At 45.9% G+C, this 17,733-nt stretch overlaps 1 protein-coding gene across 1 annotated transcript in view; it reads right to left on the bottom strand.

Moving 5' to 3' along the window:
* The window catches only part of LOC121003517 (zinc finger protein 208-like), a 1,049,660-nt gene that overhangs the window by 54,600 nt on the left and 977,327 nt on the right, over positions 1–17,733 (bottom strand). Inside the window, exon 11 of the mRNA XM_040435419.1 lies at positions 17,641–17,666. Coding sequence (XP_040291353.1) covers positions 17,641–17,666 — 26 coding nt within the window. The remainder of the gene's footprint in view (positions 1–17,640; positions 17,667–17,733) is intronic.

Genomic DNA, 17,733 nt, shown 5'->3' with positions numbered 1-17,733 from the left:
CCATCTCTCCTGCCCAATGGTCCACGGCTAACAGATTTGCAGCAAGACATTTAAAATGCACCTCACACTTTGAATCCTAAATGAAGTTTAACATCTGTTGTGGGTAAACTGTTTGAAGGTTTTCTGAGAGATGCTATATTAGAGCATCTCAACGGAAATAAGCAAATAACGCCATATCAGCATGGCTTCGTGAGGGATCGGTCATGTCAAACTAATTTAATCAGTTTCTATGAGGAGGTAAGTTCTAGACTTGACAGCGGCGAATCAATGGATGTCGTATATCTGGACTTCTCCAAAGCATTTGACACTGTACCGCATAAAAGGTTAGTATATAAAATGAGAATGCTCGGACTGGGAGAAAACATCTGTATGTGGGTAAGTAACTGGCTGAGTGATAGAAAACAGAGGGTGGTTATTAACGGTACACATTCAGATTGGGTCACTGTCATTAGTGGGGTACCTCAGGGGTCAGTATTGGGCCCTATTCTCTTCAATATATTTATTAATGATCTTGTAGAAGGCTTGCATAGTAAAGTATCAATTTTCGCAGATGACACTAAACTGTGTAAAGTAATTTACACTGAAGAGGACAGTATACTACTACAGAGGGATCTGGATAGATTGGAGGCTTGGGCAGATAAGTGGCAGATGAGGTTTAACACTGATAAATGTAAGGTTATGCACATGGGAAGGAAAAATGCAAGTCACCCGTACATACTAAATGGTAAAACACTCGGTAACACTGACATGGAAAAGGATCTAGGAATTTTAATAAACAGCAAACTAAACAGCAAAAACCAGTGTCAGGCAGCTGCTGCCAAGGCCAACAAGATAATGGGTTGCATCAAAAGGGGCATAGATTCCCGTGATATGAACATAGTCCTACCACTTTACAAATCGCTAGTCAGACCACACATGGAGTACTGTGTACAGTTCTGGGCTCCTGTAAACAAGGCAGACATAGCAGAGCTGGAGAGGGTTCAGAGGAGGGCAACTAAAGTAATAACTGAAATGGGGCAACTACAGTACCCTGAAAGATTATCAAAATTAGGGTTATTCACTTTAGAAAAAAGACGACTGAGGGGAGATCTAATTAATATGTATAAATATATCAGGGGTCAGTACAGAGATCTATCCCATCAGCTATTTATCCCCAGGACTGTGACTGTTACGAGGGGACATCCTCTGCGTCTGGAGGAAAGAAGGTTTGTACACAAACATAGAAGAGGATTCTTTACGGTAAGAGCAGTGAGACTATGGAACTCTCTGCCTGAGGAGGTGGTGATGGTGAGTACAATAAAGGAATTCAAGAGGGGCCTGGATGTGTTTCTAGAGCGTAATAATATTACAGGCTATAGCTACTAGAGAGGGGTCGTTGATCCAGGGAGTTATTCTGATTGGAGTCGGGAAGAAATTTTTTATTCCCCTAAAGTGGAGAAAATTGGCTTCTACCTCACAGGGTTTTTTGCCTTCCTCTGGATCAACTTGCAGGATAACAGGCCGAACTGGATGGACAAATGTCTTTTTTCGGCCTTATGTACTATGTTATGTACTAAGACGACTCTCAGATGGCATTTCACTCCTATGAGACCAAATGTTCCCAGGTTCGGCGCAGGTGTGCTGGAGAGGATGTGGAGGAAAGGGTACACTCCTCCATATACTGTGGGATTGCCCCAAACTGAATGACCTGTGGTCCAGTGTCTTCCGGGCTTTGGCGTGTGTGGTCGGACGCAGGCTGGCCCCAGATCAGGCTCTAGCCCTACTACTAATTGACCTTACGCAGATTCCTCGTAACCACAGGATAATCGCAATGCATTTGTTCCTAGCCACGAAATTAACAATTACCAAAAACTGGAAAAGCTCAAACATCCCCACTTACCAGGATGTATTACGAGCTGTAGAAACAACAAGGTCCTAAGAACGAATGATCGCCCAAAAAGATTTCGCACTAGAAAAGTAGTAGGAGGAGTGGGGGGCTTGTATCAGCCCGGATATGAGACGGAAATGAGGGTGTTGAGACTCAAAAAGTGAGTCAATACTAAACACTGTAAGTGACAAACACAGCTAGATGCAAAAAGCCATGATTTGATATGGTTTCTCTCTACCATTCATTGTTGGTTATTCTATTATATTTTATTTGATGTTATTCATATCTATGCTTTCTTTTCTCTTTCCGATTTTATTGCTGGATATCATTTCAGATCATGCTGCTCATCCTAGGACACAAATATGTAAAACCTTCTATCACCATCTGACGGTTTACGCTACTAACCATGTTTGTTTCCACTGATGGTTATGCAACGTGTAATATTACATCATGTTGGTTTACACCATGTATATCTACCTCATGGGATTTCAATACTTGCGGATGCAATAAGATCACTTTGTTGATGCTCTATTTTGATATGTTTGGAAAATATAATAAAAATCGATTGAACATTAAATTTATGATGTGTGTGCAATGCAGGAAACATGTGTTATTTCCCCAAATGTAGTGCAGCCACAATGTTCCTGCCATTGTCACCAACCACAATGTCCAGTTGTAGATGGAGGAGAGAAATCCAGCAGGAAACTTGCTGCTTGATGCAGATTACCAACTGATCTATGTAGCTTCTCTCGCCCAAGCTCATCAGCTTTAAAGAGGACCTTTCATGTTTTTTTTTATTTTTAGTTTAGATAAATATCTTTCCTTGCGGGGTACCCCCCGCTGATGCTGCCATCCTGCCTGTTTTTTTCAAAATGTCGCACGCCCCACTGTGCCCCCCTGCAGTTTTTCCGCTCAGTATGTTAATACTCAGCATCGGTACAGGGAGGAGACGACGCCAGGGTTTCTCAATGGGCGTCTCCTTCTACCTGGCTGTGATGCTCTCTGCTGTGATTGGATCTTGGCACGGCCAGGGAGAAGGAGACGCCTATTGAGAAACCCTGGCGTCTACTCCTCCCTGTACCGATACTGAGTATTAACATACTGAGCGGAAAAACTACAGGGGGCACAGCGGGGCGTAGGAGCGACATTTGAAAAAAAAAAAAAAAACAGGCAGGGTGGCAGCCTCAGTGGGGGGTACCCCACAAGGAAAGGTATTTATCTAAAATAAAAAATAAAATAAAAAACACACATGAAAGATCCTCTTTAAGACAACATGGCAATGCTTAGGTTTGCACATAGAGTAGAAGTGGAAGCAACAATGTGCTCCGTTTTTGTTGGGGATAGAAGGATGTCCATTGAGGAGGATGTGGATAAGCACCTGGTGTAGGGTATCAGATAATCAGCAATTGCAAGCTGCAACATGGTGGCCAAGACCATACAGTGGTTTAAGAAGACAGGTTCCACTCAGAATAGGCCTCGTCATGGTCGACCAAAGAAGTTGAGTGCACATGCTCAGCTCCATATCCAGAGGTTGTCTTTTCAAAATAGACGTATGTCATCATGGAGGAGTGGAAGAGGATTCAAGTGGCTACCTGTGAAGCTCTAGTGAACTCCATGCCCAAGAGAGTTAAGGCAGTGTTGGAAAATAATGGTGGCCACACAAAATAATGACACTTTGGGCACAATTTGGCCATTCTCACTTTTGTACTTACGTTTGTTGCCTGCAGTTTAGACATTAGTGGCTGTGTGTTGAGTTATTTTGGGGGCACACCAAATTTACACAGTTATACCAGCTGTACACTGACTACTTTACATAGAAACATAGAATGTGTCGGCAGATAAGAACCATTTGGCCCATCTAGTCTGCCCAATATACTGAATACTATGGATAGCCCCTGAACCTATCTTATATGAAGGATGGCCTTATGCCTATCCCATGCATGCTTAAACTCCTTCACTGTATTTGCAGCTACCACTTCTGCAGGAAGGCTATTCCATGCATCCACTACTCTCTCAGTAAAGTAATACTTCCTGATATTACTCCCTCTTTCTACTGGTAATTCCTCTCCCTATACACCCAAGCATTCTGCTAGCATTTCCTGCTGCTCTATGGCATTGTCTGCCTACCTTTAAGTCTTCTGAAATAATGACCCCTAAATCCCTTTCCTCAGATACTGAGGTTAGGACTGTATCACTGATTTTGAATTCTGCTCTTGGGTTTTTACGCCCCAGGTGCATTATCTTGCACTTATCAACATTAAATTTGAGTTGCCAGATTTTTGACCATTCCTCTAGTTTTCCTAAATCCTTTTCCATTTGGTGTATTCCTCCAGGAACATCAACCCTGTTACAAATCTTTGTGTCATCAGCAAAAAGACACACCTTACCATCAAGGCCTTCTGCAATTTCGCTGATAAAGATATTAAACAATATGGGTCCCAGAACAGATCCCTGAGGTACCCCACTGGTAACAAGACCTTGGTCTGAATATACTCCATTGACTACAACCCTCTGTTGCCTGTCCCTCAGCCACTGCCCAATCCATTCAACAATATGGGAGTCCAAGCCCAAAGACTGCAATTTATTGATAAGCCTTCTATGTGGGACAGTATCAAAACCCTTACTAAAGTCTAGCTAAGCGATGTCTACTGCACCTCCTCCATCTATTATTTTAGTCACCCAATCAAAAAAATCAATAAAATTAGTTTAAAGGGAATCTGTCACTAGCAATGTTTAAAAAATTTTTTTTTCATGGATCCATGATTAATAAAGTACCTTTTTTCCATCTGTGTTCTTCTTTTCCATGTCAGTCTTGTCCTTTCTTCTAAAAATCGATTCTTAGGATATGCAAATGACGCTGTAAGGAGCCCAGAGGGGCGTTTTTCTTTCTCCACGGTGCCCAGGAATGCCCCTCTGAAGTGCCGTGACCGCCTAAATAGTTGAGGACTTAGCCGCGCCTCTGGGAGGCGATTCAGCTAAACATGGAGGCGTTAGTAGTTTTCATATTTAGGCGGGCACGGCACTTCAGAGGGGCGTTCCTGGGCACCGTGGAGAAAGAAAAACGCCCCTCTGGGCTCCTTACAGCGTCATTTGCATATCCTAAGAATCGATTTTTAGAAGAAAGGACAAGACTGACATGGAAAAGAAGAACACAGATGGAAAAAAGGTACTTTATTAATCATGGATCCATGAAAAAAAATTTTTTTAAACATTGCTAGTGACAGATTCCCTTTAAACTAATTTTATTGATTTTTTTGATTGGGTGACTAAAATAATAGATGGAGGAGGTGCAGTAGACATCGCTTAGCTAGACTTTAGTAAGGGTTTTGATACTGTCCCACATAGAAGGACAAGACTGACATGGAAAAGAAGAACACAGATGGAAAAAAGGTACTTTATTAATCATGGATCCATGAAAAAAAATTTTTTAAACATTGCTAGTGACAGATTCCCTTTAACATGATCTCCCTGAAGTAAACCCATGCTGTTTTTCACCTTTCAATCCATGGGATTTTAGATGTTCCACAATCCTCTCCTTATGGTTTCCATTAATTTCCCCACTATTGATGTCAGGCTTACTGGCCTATAGTTGCCCGATTCCTCCCTACTACCTTTCTTGTGAATGGGCACATTTGCTAATTTCCAATCTTCTGGGACGACTCCTGTTGCCAGTGATTGGTTAAATAAATCTGTTAATGGTTTTGCTAGTTCACCGCTGAGCTCTTTTAATAGCTTTGGGTGTATCCCATCAGGCCCCTGTGACTTATTTGTATTAATTTTAGACAGCTGACTTAGAACCTCTTCCTCTGTAAAGACACATGCATCATAAGATTCATTAGTCTTCTTTCCTAACTGAGGTCCTTTTCCTTCATTTTCCTTTGTAAAAACTGAACAGAAGTATTCATTGAGGCAGTCAGCTAGTTCTTTATACCTTTTCCATATACCTTCCTTCTTTTGTTTTTAATTTGGTAATTCCTTGTTTTAGTTTCCTTTTTTCATTTATGTATCTGAAGAATGCCTTATCGCCTTTTTTCCCTGAGTGAGCTAATTTCTCTTCTGCATGTGCTTTAGAAGCTCATATAACTTGTTTGGCCTCTCTCTGCCTTATCTTATAAAATTTGCCTGTCATCCTCGTTTTTTTTTTTTTATAATTCCTGAATGCTATCTTTTTGTTTTTAATGATATTGGCCACTTCTGCTGAGTACCACAGTGGTCTCTTCTTTTTTTTGCTTTCACTGACAAGCCTAATGCAATTTTCTGCTGCCTTCAATAGTGCCACTTTTAAAGTAGTCCCATTTCTCCTGGACTCCAATGAAACTGTTCCAATCTGATAGGGACTCGTATACCACTAATCTAAACCTCTAAGTCAGTTTTTCTAAAATCTAAAAACTTTTGTTTTTGTGTGGTGTGACTTATAGTAAACCACACTGACTGGTGATCACTAGATCCCAAGCTTTCCCCTACAGTAATATCATATACCAAATTCCCATTTGAGAATACTAAATCTAAAATGGCCTCCTTCCGGGTTGCTCCTCAACTACTTGCTGTAGAGATAATCCCAGTAGGGAATTTAGAATATCTGTACTCCTGGCAGAACTAGCTATTTTGGTTTTCCAGATTGAAGTCTCCCATAATGAAAACTTCCCCCTTCAATGTCATTTTAGCTATTTCCTCAACTAGTAGATCATCTAATTCTTTGACTTGGCTAGGTGGTCTATATATCACACCTACACGACTTACCTTATGATTGTCAAGCTGCAAGGTAACCCAAACTGACTCTAAATTGCTCTCGCTAACTTGTATCAAATTAGATTTTATGCTATCTTTCACATACAGGGCCACCCCTCCCTCCTTCTTGCCTTCTCTGTCTTTCCTGTATAGAGAGAACCCTGGTATTGATATATCCCAGTCATTACTCCCCTTGAACCACGTCTCAGTAACAGCCACTACATCTATACTCTCAGATGCCATTATAGCCTCAAGTTCATTGATCTTATTCCCTAAACTGCGAGCATTTGTAGAGAAGAATCTGAGCTTGTCATTTCTTAACCTTTGTGCTACTGGCATCTTCAGGCATTGTTCCGGGGGGGGGGGGGGGGTTGGACTGCTGGATTATACCTCTTTTGCCACTCTTTTGTATCAAAGTGTCAGATGTTCAGGGTTGTCCCATGAAAAGATAGACACCACACTCGTGGGCCTGATTAGCGACAGCGATGAGCAGGCCTACTGTAAAGAAATCGACAGGGTCAGCAACTGGTGCGGCGCGCACAATCTGGTCCTAAACGCCACAAAGACGGTCGAGCTGGTCGTCGACTTCAGGAAGGGAAGGGTAGTCCCCCCCCCCGACCTATATTGACGGATCTGAAGTCTCAAGGGTACCCAGTGCCCGCCTCCTAGGCACGACAATCTCTGAGGACCTATCCTGGCATCCCAACATCTCGTCCATCATAAAGAAGGCTCACCAGCGGCTCTATTTCCTTCGACAACTGAGGAAGTTCGGCATGGCTCAGGACCTACTGAAGTCCTTCTACTCCTGTACCATCGAGTCGTTACTGTGCTCGTCCCTTCTGGTGTGGTATGCCAGCTCATCAGCCAGTGACAAGCGCAAACTACAAAGGGTCATCAGCTCGGCGGAGAGAACTACTCGACTGCCACTACCACCCCTTGACTCTATCTTCTCCAACAGACTGCGCTCCAGGGCTCTGAAAATATCCAATGACTACTCCCATCCGGGCCATCATCTCTTTAGACGTCTAAAGTCCGGCCGCAGGTTTCAGGCCATCCCTGCAAGGACATCGAGGAGGCTGAACACTTTCTTCCTAACGGCTGTCAGACTGCTGAACTCACCACGCCCCATCTCCCGCCCAGAATCCCTCGCCCCTGATGTGCCCATTGCATAACCCCCCCCCCCCCCTTCCACCCCTAGTACTATGCCTGTACCTGTGCCTAACCCAATTCCGAGCACGATCAACTGTGTCGTGTTTGGCGAATAAAGCTAATTCTGATTCTGAATAAAATATTTACAAAAGTGTGAGGGGTGGACTGACATTTGTGAGATACTGTAAGTACCAGCAGCAAATCTTGATGATTTCCTTGCCCAAATGCATTCAGCATGGCAGAACATTCCTCAGACAATCATTAGTAACCTCATTGGTAGGATGCCAAGGCGTGTAAGTGAATGTATTTATGCACGTGGCTCTCATACACAATACTGAATAAAGCAAGATATTTTGCATATTTTGTTTCTGTTTTTTATCATTTGCAGATGATTAAAGGGGTTCTCCAAGATTTTCCTCAGCACAGGTCATCAATAATCAGTGGGGGTCTGGTCCCTGCACCCCCACCAATCAGCTGTCTGAGGAAGCCTCAGTGCTCACCGGAGCTCCAGTTAATACAAAGCCTCCTCACAGCTTACCAAGCACAGTGCTGTCTGTTGAATAGTAGCTGTGCTTGGCATCGCAGCTCAGGCCCATTCACTCGAATGGGACTAATCTGTGCCTAGGCCATATGACCGATGAACGTCACATTGCATGGCCAGGAAGAGGCCTAAGAGCACTGTGTCCTCTCCATACATCTGACCGACAAGGCTACCGGGAGTTGAATCCACCTTCAATCTGATATTAATGACCTCTCCTGAGGATGGACTATATGTATCATATACATACTGTATATCACCTATAACGCTGTCATATTTCCATCCATATTTAATCTGAATTTTAGCTGAATCGGTGAATATAACGCTGAAAAAACTGACACAAGAGAGAACCTAAAAATGCCACATAAAATTGTATCATACAGTGAAGGAGTAGAATCTGAGTCTTCTCTGCTTTACTTAGTGGTCACTACTCACCTGGGCGGTTATCTGTAGGAATGTCCTCTATACTCTTCTCATCACCCCTCACATATGTCTCTGTAGGATAAATATTGTTCAGATCTTCACCCGGATACACAAGCTGTGAAACAAATATTGTAAAAGTCATCAGACAGTTGGAGAAGTCATGTAGAAGGTTTTATATGACCTGAAAAGACTACCAAAAATTACCGGACAGCAGGAGTTATCTGACCCAAATATCTGCAGGTCTCCTGTATACAGTGGGAAACAGAAGTATTTGAACACCCTGCAATTTTGCAAATTCTCCCACTTGGAAATCATGGAGGGTCTGAAATTCATATTGTAGGAGCACTCCCACTCAGACAGAATTAAAAAAAAAAAAAAAAATTCAGGAAATCACATTGTAAGATTTTTAAAGAATGTATTTGTCTTGCACTGCTGCACATAAGTATTTGAACACCTGAAAAACAGCAAGAATTCTGACTCTCAAAGACCTGTTACTGTGCCTTTAAAAGTACACCTCTACTCCACTTATTAATCTAACTTAGTAGCACCCTGTCCACCCCACAGTCAGTCAGACGCCAACTACTACCACGGGCAAGACCAAAGAGCTGTCAAAAGACACCAGAGACAAAATTGTGGACCTCCACAAGGCTGGAAAGGGCTACGGAGCAATTGCCAAGCAGCTTGGTGAAAATAGATCAACTGTTGGTGCAATTGTTAGAAAATGAAAGAGGCTAAAGACGACTGTCAGGCTTCCTCGGACTGGGGCTCCATGCAAGATCTCACCTCGTGGGGTATCCCTGATGATAAGAAAGGTGAGGAATCAGCCCAGAACTACAAGGGAGGAGCTGGTCAATGACATGAAGAGAGCTGGGACCACAGTTTCAAAGGTCACTGTCGGTAGAACACTACGCCGTCCTGGTTTCAAATCATGCATTGCACGGAAGGTTCCCCTGCTCAACTCATCGGATTTCTAGGCCCGTCTGAATTTGCCATTGACCACCCGTATGATACAGAGGAGAAAGTCATGTGGTCCGATGAGACCAAGGTAAAACATTTTGGTCTAAACTTCACTCGTCATGTTCGGAGGAAAAAGAAGGATGAGTTGCATTACAAGAACACCATCCCTACTGTGAAGCATGGGGGGGTAACATCATGCTTTGGGGGTGCTTTTCAGCGAAGGGGACAGCGGAAGCGGCCGGAACATGGGCTAGAGAAATGTTAAGGAGTTGAGGGGTACCAGGCTGGGGGTCGGCTAGGAGGGGGAAATGCTAAGATAGAGAACCAGGATTGGAGTATCCTGGCTCATTCAGAAGGGGGGGAGGGGGGGGCGCGGGGGGGGGGAATTTCGATGTTACGGTTGGTTTTGGGGATTTTTTTTTTTGTGTGTGTTTTGTTGCTCTTCTCTCTCTCTCCCCTTCCCCCTGTGGGCTTTCCAAGTACACTCTAGAGATGGGCAGATATATAAATAGGCTTCTATGAGAATCATCTCTTGGAATATCAGGGGGTTGAGTAGGGGTGCAAAGAGAGTGGCAGTTTTTGATGCAATACATAGATTTTTAACTGCGATAGTTTGTTTACAAGAGACGCATCTGACAGGTGAAACGATAAATGGATTGTTTAGATCGTGGATACAGCACTCCTTTCACTCAGCTTACTCATCATATGCTAGAGGGGAGAGTGTATTAATACACCGGGATGTGGATATTAACCCTTTCATGACCAAAGGTCATTGATGCCCCAGTGTCCAGGTCAAAATTTACAGTTCTGGTATGCACTGTTTTAAATAATAATATCTTTACAAGTGCTTTGCATATCATAACTGTTTTGACTTTATTTTTTCCAAGACACATAGGATAAATATTTTATTGACTGATTTAATAAATTACTGTGTTTTTTTTTATTATTATGAGCAGAGAAATAGCGAAAAAAAGTCTTTTTTCTTTACTTTTTTTTGTTAATTTGGCCACTACACTCCCTTGATTAGCAGTACAAATGCAAATATTGATATCAAAATATATTACCTTACTGATCAGGACGTATAGAATATCTGAATTGTGTACGTTGCCCACTCCCAGGTGTCATGGTCTTACCTTCTTGCTGTTCTCCTTCGTTTGACATGTGCTGGCGGCCATCTTGGTTTCTGGGTTTCTTGTAGCCTTCCACCCTGCGGCTCCTCCTTCCCACTGGGAGGAGCTGGATGCCTAGCTCATATATATAGGAGGTCTGTGGCCTCAGTTCCTTGCTTGGTCCCCCTGTGTTCACATGCTTCTAAGACTGCTGCTGCTTCTGGTTCCTGATCCTGGCTTCGTCTGACTACCCTTCTGGTTCCTGATCCTGGCTTCGTCTGACTACCCTGCTGGTTCCTGATCCTGGCTTCGTCTGACTACCCTTCTGGTTCCTGATCTCTGGCCTCTCAAAGACTCTGCTTCGGTTTCACCATTCGTTTGGACTTTTGCTTTACAGCTTTATTTTCAATAAAGCCTTCTTATTTTCACTTATCTCTTGTTGTACGTCTGGTTCATGGTTCCGTGACATTAGGACCAAGCCATGAGTTCTGACGGTACAGGGCCATCCTCGCTACCCATGCTGGTTGCCAGACTTGATCAGCAGGATCACCTGTTGGGTCGGTTCGCTGTGGCGTTGCAAACCCTGCTTGAACGCACGGCTCATTTCGCTCCCGTTGCCGATGGGTCGGTTGTCGCTCCTACTGCCGCTCCGGTTGTTGCGCCAGAGTCTACCCCGACACCTGTTGTTGCGCCTGCGGTGTTTCGGGGTATGACCGGTTCTGCCCCTCTTCCACAGCGCTTTGGGGGAGAGCCAACTCAGTGCCGAGGTTTCCTTAACCAGGTGGGCATTTATTTCGAGTTGCTGCCACATGCCTTTCCTACTGAGAGATCAAAGGTGGGCTTCTTGATCTCGCTGCTCTCGGACAAGGCCTTGGCCTGGGCCAGCCCTTTATGGGAGAACAACAATCCGGTGGTTGCCGAGTTTTCCGGTTTTGTTGCTTCTCTTCGGAAGGTATTCGATGTGCCGGCTCGTGCTGCCTCTGCCGCGAAGCTCCTTATGTCCATCAGACAGGGTTCACGATCCGTAGCTGAATACGCCATTGAGTTTCGTACCCTGGCAGCAGAGGTGGGCTGGAATAATGAGGCTCTGGTCGCTGCTTTCTCTCATGGTCTCTCGGATGCCTTGAAGGATGAGGTTGCAGCTAAGGACCTACCAGTGGAGCTCGAGTCTCTTATTTCTTTCCTGATTTTGATTGACACCAGACTCAGGGAGAGACCTTCCTTTAAGGAGAGCCTGCGGAGGTCTTCTAACAGATTGGCGCCTACGTTTGCTGTCCCACCCGTGCCTCCCTCTCCTCCCACGCCTCCTGGGGATGACTTGTCTGGGGGTGAACCCATGCAGCTGGGGTTTGCTCGCCTGTCCGAGGGGGAGAGGGTACTCCGGAGACGCGAGGGTCGATGCATGTACTGTGGTCTCGGTGGGCATTTTCGGTTGGCATGTCCGAACCGTCCGGGAAACGCTCGTACCCGAGATCCTGTCGGGGGCAGATCTTGGGTGGAGTCTCCTCGTCCCCGGTTTCCCGTGTTGACAAACCACTGATCACTGTTGTCCTCTCCTGGGTCGGGGGCTCGGTGACGACCCAGGCGTTGGTGGACTCTGGTGCTGGTGGTTTGTTCATTGATAGTGTGTTCGCTGCCGCCAATTCCATTCCTCTGCAGGCTCGAGGTTCCCCACTGGCTCTTGAGGCGATAGACGGCAGACCCCTTCTGTCGTCACACGTGACTCATGAGACCCTTCCAGTGGGGATAGCCATTGGTGCCGTTCACAGAGAGTCGGTCTGCCTCCAGGTTATTTCGTCTCCACACTACTCGGTGGTCTTGGGGTACCCCTGGCTCCAGAAGCATAATCCGACTTTCGATTGGAGATCGGCCGAGATCCTCTCGTGGTCACCGCAGTGTGGGGCTAGTTGCATCCATGGGTCTGTCAAGTTGCTGTGTACTTCCTCGGACTCTCTGTTGCCTCCTGAATACGAGGAGTACCGGGATGTATTCGATAAGGTGCGCGCGGTTGCCCTACCTCCGCACCGCCCATACGATTGTGCCATAGAGTTACAACCTGGTGCCGTTCCTCCTCGTGGCAAAGTCTATCCACTGTCGGTAGCGGAGAATGAGGCCATGGAGGAGTACGTGAGGGAGGCGCTTTCACGCGGACACATTCGCAAATCCTCGTCCCCGGCAGGGGCTGGATTTTTCTTTGTGAAAAAGAAGGGCGGTGAGTTGAGGCCTTGCATCGATTACAGGGGTCTCAATCGCATCACGATCAAGAACGCTTACCCGATACCCTTGATTTCCGAGCTGTTCGATCGCCTTAAAGGGGCCACGGTCTTTACCAAACTCGACCTGAGGGCGGCATATAACCTGGTAAGGATCAAGGCGGGCGATGAGTGGAAGACCGCGTTTAACACCAGGACCGGTCATTATGAATCCTTGGTTATGCCCTTTGGGTTGTGCAATGCGCCCGCAGTCTTTCAGGAATTCATCAACGATGTTTTCCGTGACCTGTTGCAGCAGTGTGTGGTGGTCTATTTGGATGACATCTTGGTATATTCTGAATCCATGGAGGCCCACATTCTGGATGTCAGACGAGTGTTGCAACGGTTACGAGAGAACAAGCTGTTCGGTAAGCTTGAGAAATGCGAATTTCACCGATCCCAGGTAACCTTCTTAGGTTAAATCATTTCCGCTGAGGGGTTCTCCATGGATCCTGAGAAGGTTTCGGCTGTCTTACAGTGGCCCCAGCCCAGTGGTCTTCGTTCCCTGCAGCGCTTTTTGGGCTTCGCCAATTATTATCGGAAGTTCATCAGGGACTTTTCCATGCTGGCCAAGCCTCTCACGGATCTGACCAGGAAGGGCAGTAATTCCCAGGTCTGGCCGCTCGAGGCCATCCGAGCTTTTGAGGCCCTAAAGTCCGCTTTTGTGTCGGCTCCGATTCTGTCGCATCCCAACCCTGGGTGGCCCTTTGTCCTCGAGGTGGACGCGTCTGAGACGGGAGTAGGCGCCCTTCTGTCTCAGCGTAGAACACCAGAGGGTCCTCTGCTTCCTTGTGGGTTTTACTCCCGGAAACTGTCTTCCGCGGAGTGCAACTATCAGATTGGTGACAGGGAGTTATTGGCCATCGTGCAGGCCCTTAAAGAATGGAGGCACTTGCTCGAGGGTTCGGTGGTTCCAGTTCTCATCCTGACGGACCATAAGAATCTGACCTACTTTTCTGAGGCCAAGAGATTGACACCACGTCAGGCCAGATGGGCTCTGTTCTTGTCACGTTTTAATTACGTGGTCTCCTACCTACCCGGTTCCAAGAACATCAGGGCGGATGCCCTATCACGGCAGTACTCCGAGCTGTCCAGGGAGGAGTCGATTCCGACTTCGGTCATACCTCCGAATCAGATCCTGGCCGCCATTCGCACCAGCCTGACCTCTCCCCTGGGTGAGCAGATTTTGGCGGCTCAATCTGGTGCTCCCTCTGGGAGACCCAACGGCAGATGTTTTGTGCCTGAGGAGTTGCGCACTCGGTTGTTGCGAACCTACCATAACTCCAAGACAGCGGGGCATCCTGGAAAGAATCAGCTGTCCTGGGCTGTTTCACGTCTGTTCTGGTGGTCTTCCCTACGTTCCGACATCGCCGCATATGTAGCAGCATGCTCCGTTTGTGCCCAGAGTAAGTCCCCTCGGCACCTTCCGTTGGGCCTTCTGCAACCCATAGCCACCGGGGAGCGCCCATGGTCACATCTGGGGATGGATTTCATTGTGGACCTCCCTGCATCCCGAGGCCATACGGTCATTCTCATGATTGTGGATCGGTTTTCCAAAATGTGCCACTGTGTTCCTCTCAAGAAGTTACCCTCTGCACAAGAGTTGGCCACGATTTTTGCCAGGGAGGTCTTCCGGTTGCACGGTTTGCCCAAGGAGATTGTGTCGGATCGGGGGAGTCAGTTTGTGTCCAGGTTCTGGTGCGCCTTTTGCTCCCAGTTGGGGATTCATCTCTCCTTCTCCTCGGCCTACCACCCTCAGTCCAATGGGGCCGCAGAACGATCCAATCAGGCCTTGGAGCAATTCCTTCGTTGCTATGTCTCTGATCACCAAGACAATTGGGTTGACCTTCTGCCTTGGGCTGAGTTTGCCAGGAACACGGCGGTGAACTCTTCCTCTGGGACGTCTCCCTTCATGGCCAATTATGGGTTCCAACCTGCCGTGTTACCCGAGGTATTCTCTCCCCAGGATATTCCGGCTGTGGAGGATCACCTTTCCGTCCTACGTGCTTCTTGGGTACAGATCCAGAAGTCCCTTGAGGCCTCTGCGCAGCGCCAGAGACTCCAGGCTGATCGCAGACGAGCGCCTGCTCCTTCCTACCAGGTCGGAGACCGTGTATGGTTGTCCACCCGCAACCTCAACCTTCGAGTGCCCACTCCCAAGCTGGCGCCTCGCTTTGTTGGTCCCTTCCGAGTGCTTCGCAGGGTAAACCCGGTAGCCTATGCCCTTGCGCTTCCTCCTGGCATGCGGATCTCTAACGTGTTTCATGTCTCCCTGTTGAAGCCACTGGTGTGTAATCGTTTCACTTCCTCGGTTCCTCGGCCTCGTCCGGTCCGAGTGGGCAATCATGAGGAGTATGAGGTGAGCAATATCCTGGACTCACGCCTGGTCCGCGGTCGGGTGCAGTTTTTGGTTCATTGGCGTGGTTATGGTCCAGAGGAGCGTTACTGGGTTTCCTCCGCAGATGTCCATGCTCCTGCCTTGCTCCGAGCCTTCCACGCACGCTTCCCTCAGAAACCGTTTTTTGCTCCGCGGAGGAGGGGCCCTTGAGGGGGAGGTACTGTCATGGTCTTACCTTCTTGCTGTTCTCCTTCGTTTGACATGTGCTGGCGGCCATCTTGGTTTCTGGGTTTCTTGTAGCCTTCCACCCTGCGGCTCCTCCTTCCCACTGGGAGGAGCTGGATGCCTAGCTCATATATATAAGAGGTCTGTGGCCTCAGTTCCTTGCTTGGTCCCCCTGTGTTCACATGCTTCTAAGACTGCTGCTGCTTCTGGTTCCTGATCCTGGCTTCGTCTGACTACCCTGCTGGTTCCTGATCCTGGCTTCGTCTGACTACCCTTCTGGTTCCTGATCTCTGGCCTCTCAAAGACTCTGCTTCGGTTTCACCATTCGTTTGGACTTTTGCTTTACAGCTTTATTTTCAATAAAGCCTTCTTATTTTCACTTATCTCTTGTTGTACGTCTGGTTCATGGTTCCGTGACACCAGGGCACTTTATTGCGCCCAGAAGTAAAGGCATACCTTTTAGCTTTAAAGTGCCATTTTTTCCATAGGCCATTAAATAGCAGCATGTTGTCTTTGGAGTGGCCCTATGCAGCCAAAACATTAAAAAAAAATTACCTAAAAAGGACACTACTGAGTAAAATAGACATCTTAAAGTATTCAACGAGGGGTATATTGTAAAAATGGCATTTTCCATTTTTTTCCACTTTTTGTTGGAAGATGGAACAAAAAATTTAAAAAATAGCATTTTTTCACTTTGCTGCTAATTTAGCCCAAATTACTGCAAACATGCTGCAAGCTATCAAGAAAAAGCGCCCCAATATCAATGCAGGAAACTCTCCTGCAAAAAACAAAACCCAATTGTGTACGTCGCCCATCCCCAGGGCACTTTATGGCACCCAGAAGTAAAGGCATACCTTTCAGCTTAGATACCAGCATGCTTTCTTTGCAATGGCCATATGCAGCCAAAACATTAAAAATCACCTAAAAAAGGAGACTACTGTATAAAATAGACAATACAAAGTATTCAACAAGAGGTTTATTGTAAAATAACTTTTTCCATTTTTTACACCTTTTGTTGGAACAGTAACAAAACTGCATTTTTTCACTATGCTGCTGATTTAGCAAACTACAAAAAATAAATGAATACTAGTATAAGTACTATGTGTACCAAAAATACCAAAAGAGAACAGCAATATTATATATATTTTTCTTCATCAAGAAAATTTAAAAGCGTGCCTGTGTATGATACACTTTAAAACAGTTTCCAATACACAGTGCTGGCCGAGAGGGGCAGTCAGGGCAAAAGTATCTTGCGTCTCGTCTGATGCCTCTTTTTGAGCAGACACGGCACCTCCTTTGTGGATGTCTTTGGTTTTGTGTTGGGGGTATAGCTGCAATAAAGTGCCGTTCAACTAATCTCCTTATTTCTTCTGCTTCCAGTGGTAGGGTGGGGCCTCTAATGGGGTACATTAATTTCTCAATAACTATTTCTTGATAGCAAAGAAATGTTTGTGTTCCCCCAGACTTTTTGTACAGCACATAGGAGTTGTACATTGCCATCTGTAGCAAATAGATAGATAACTTTTTATACCATACATAGGACTTGCGCATTACCTCGTATGGTTTAAGTACCCGATCAGACAGGTCAGTGCCCCCCATGTACTTATTGTATTCTAGTATGCAAGTCGGTTTTTGTTTTTCGGTGGTTGACCCCCTTTCTCTTACTGGCACTGTGGCTTCTGTGTGAATCGTACTTAGCATAAGTACATCTTTTCTGTCCTTGTAGCGTAGTGCCAGCAGGTTGCCACTACGAAGGGCATCAGATTGTCCTCTTTGTAGTTTTTTTGCCAGCAGGGATTGTGGAAAACTTTTGCGATTTTTCCTGAATGTGCCACATGCTCCCGTATTTGCTTCTTGCAGGCTCTGGAAAAGGGGAATACTTGTGTAATAATTGTCTATAAATAATTTGTATCCCTTTTGTAACAGTGGACCCATTAGTTCCCAGACAACTTTTGCATTTGTTCCAAAACCAGCTGGGCATCCTTGGGGGTTTAATTCGCTGTCCCTCCCTTGGTACACTCGAAATGCAGAAGTGTAACCTGTTGTGCTTTCACACAACTTGTAAAGTTTGATGCCATATCTGGCCCGCTTGGATGGAAGGAATTGCTTGAAATGTAACCTTCCTTTAAATTTTACAAGTGACTCAT

This window comes from Bufo bufo, chromosome 6 (assembly GCF_905171765.1).
Source record: "Bufo bufo chromosome 6, aBufBuf1.1, whole genome shotgun sequence".
NCBI lineage: Eukaryota > Metazoa > Chordata > Amphibia > Anura > Bufonidae > Bufo > Bufo bufo.
This window is presented reverse-complemented; position numbering and strand designations above follow the sequence as displayed.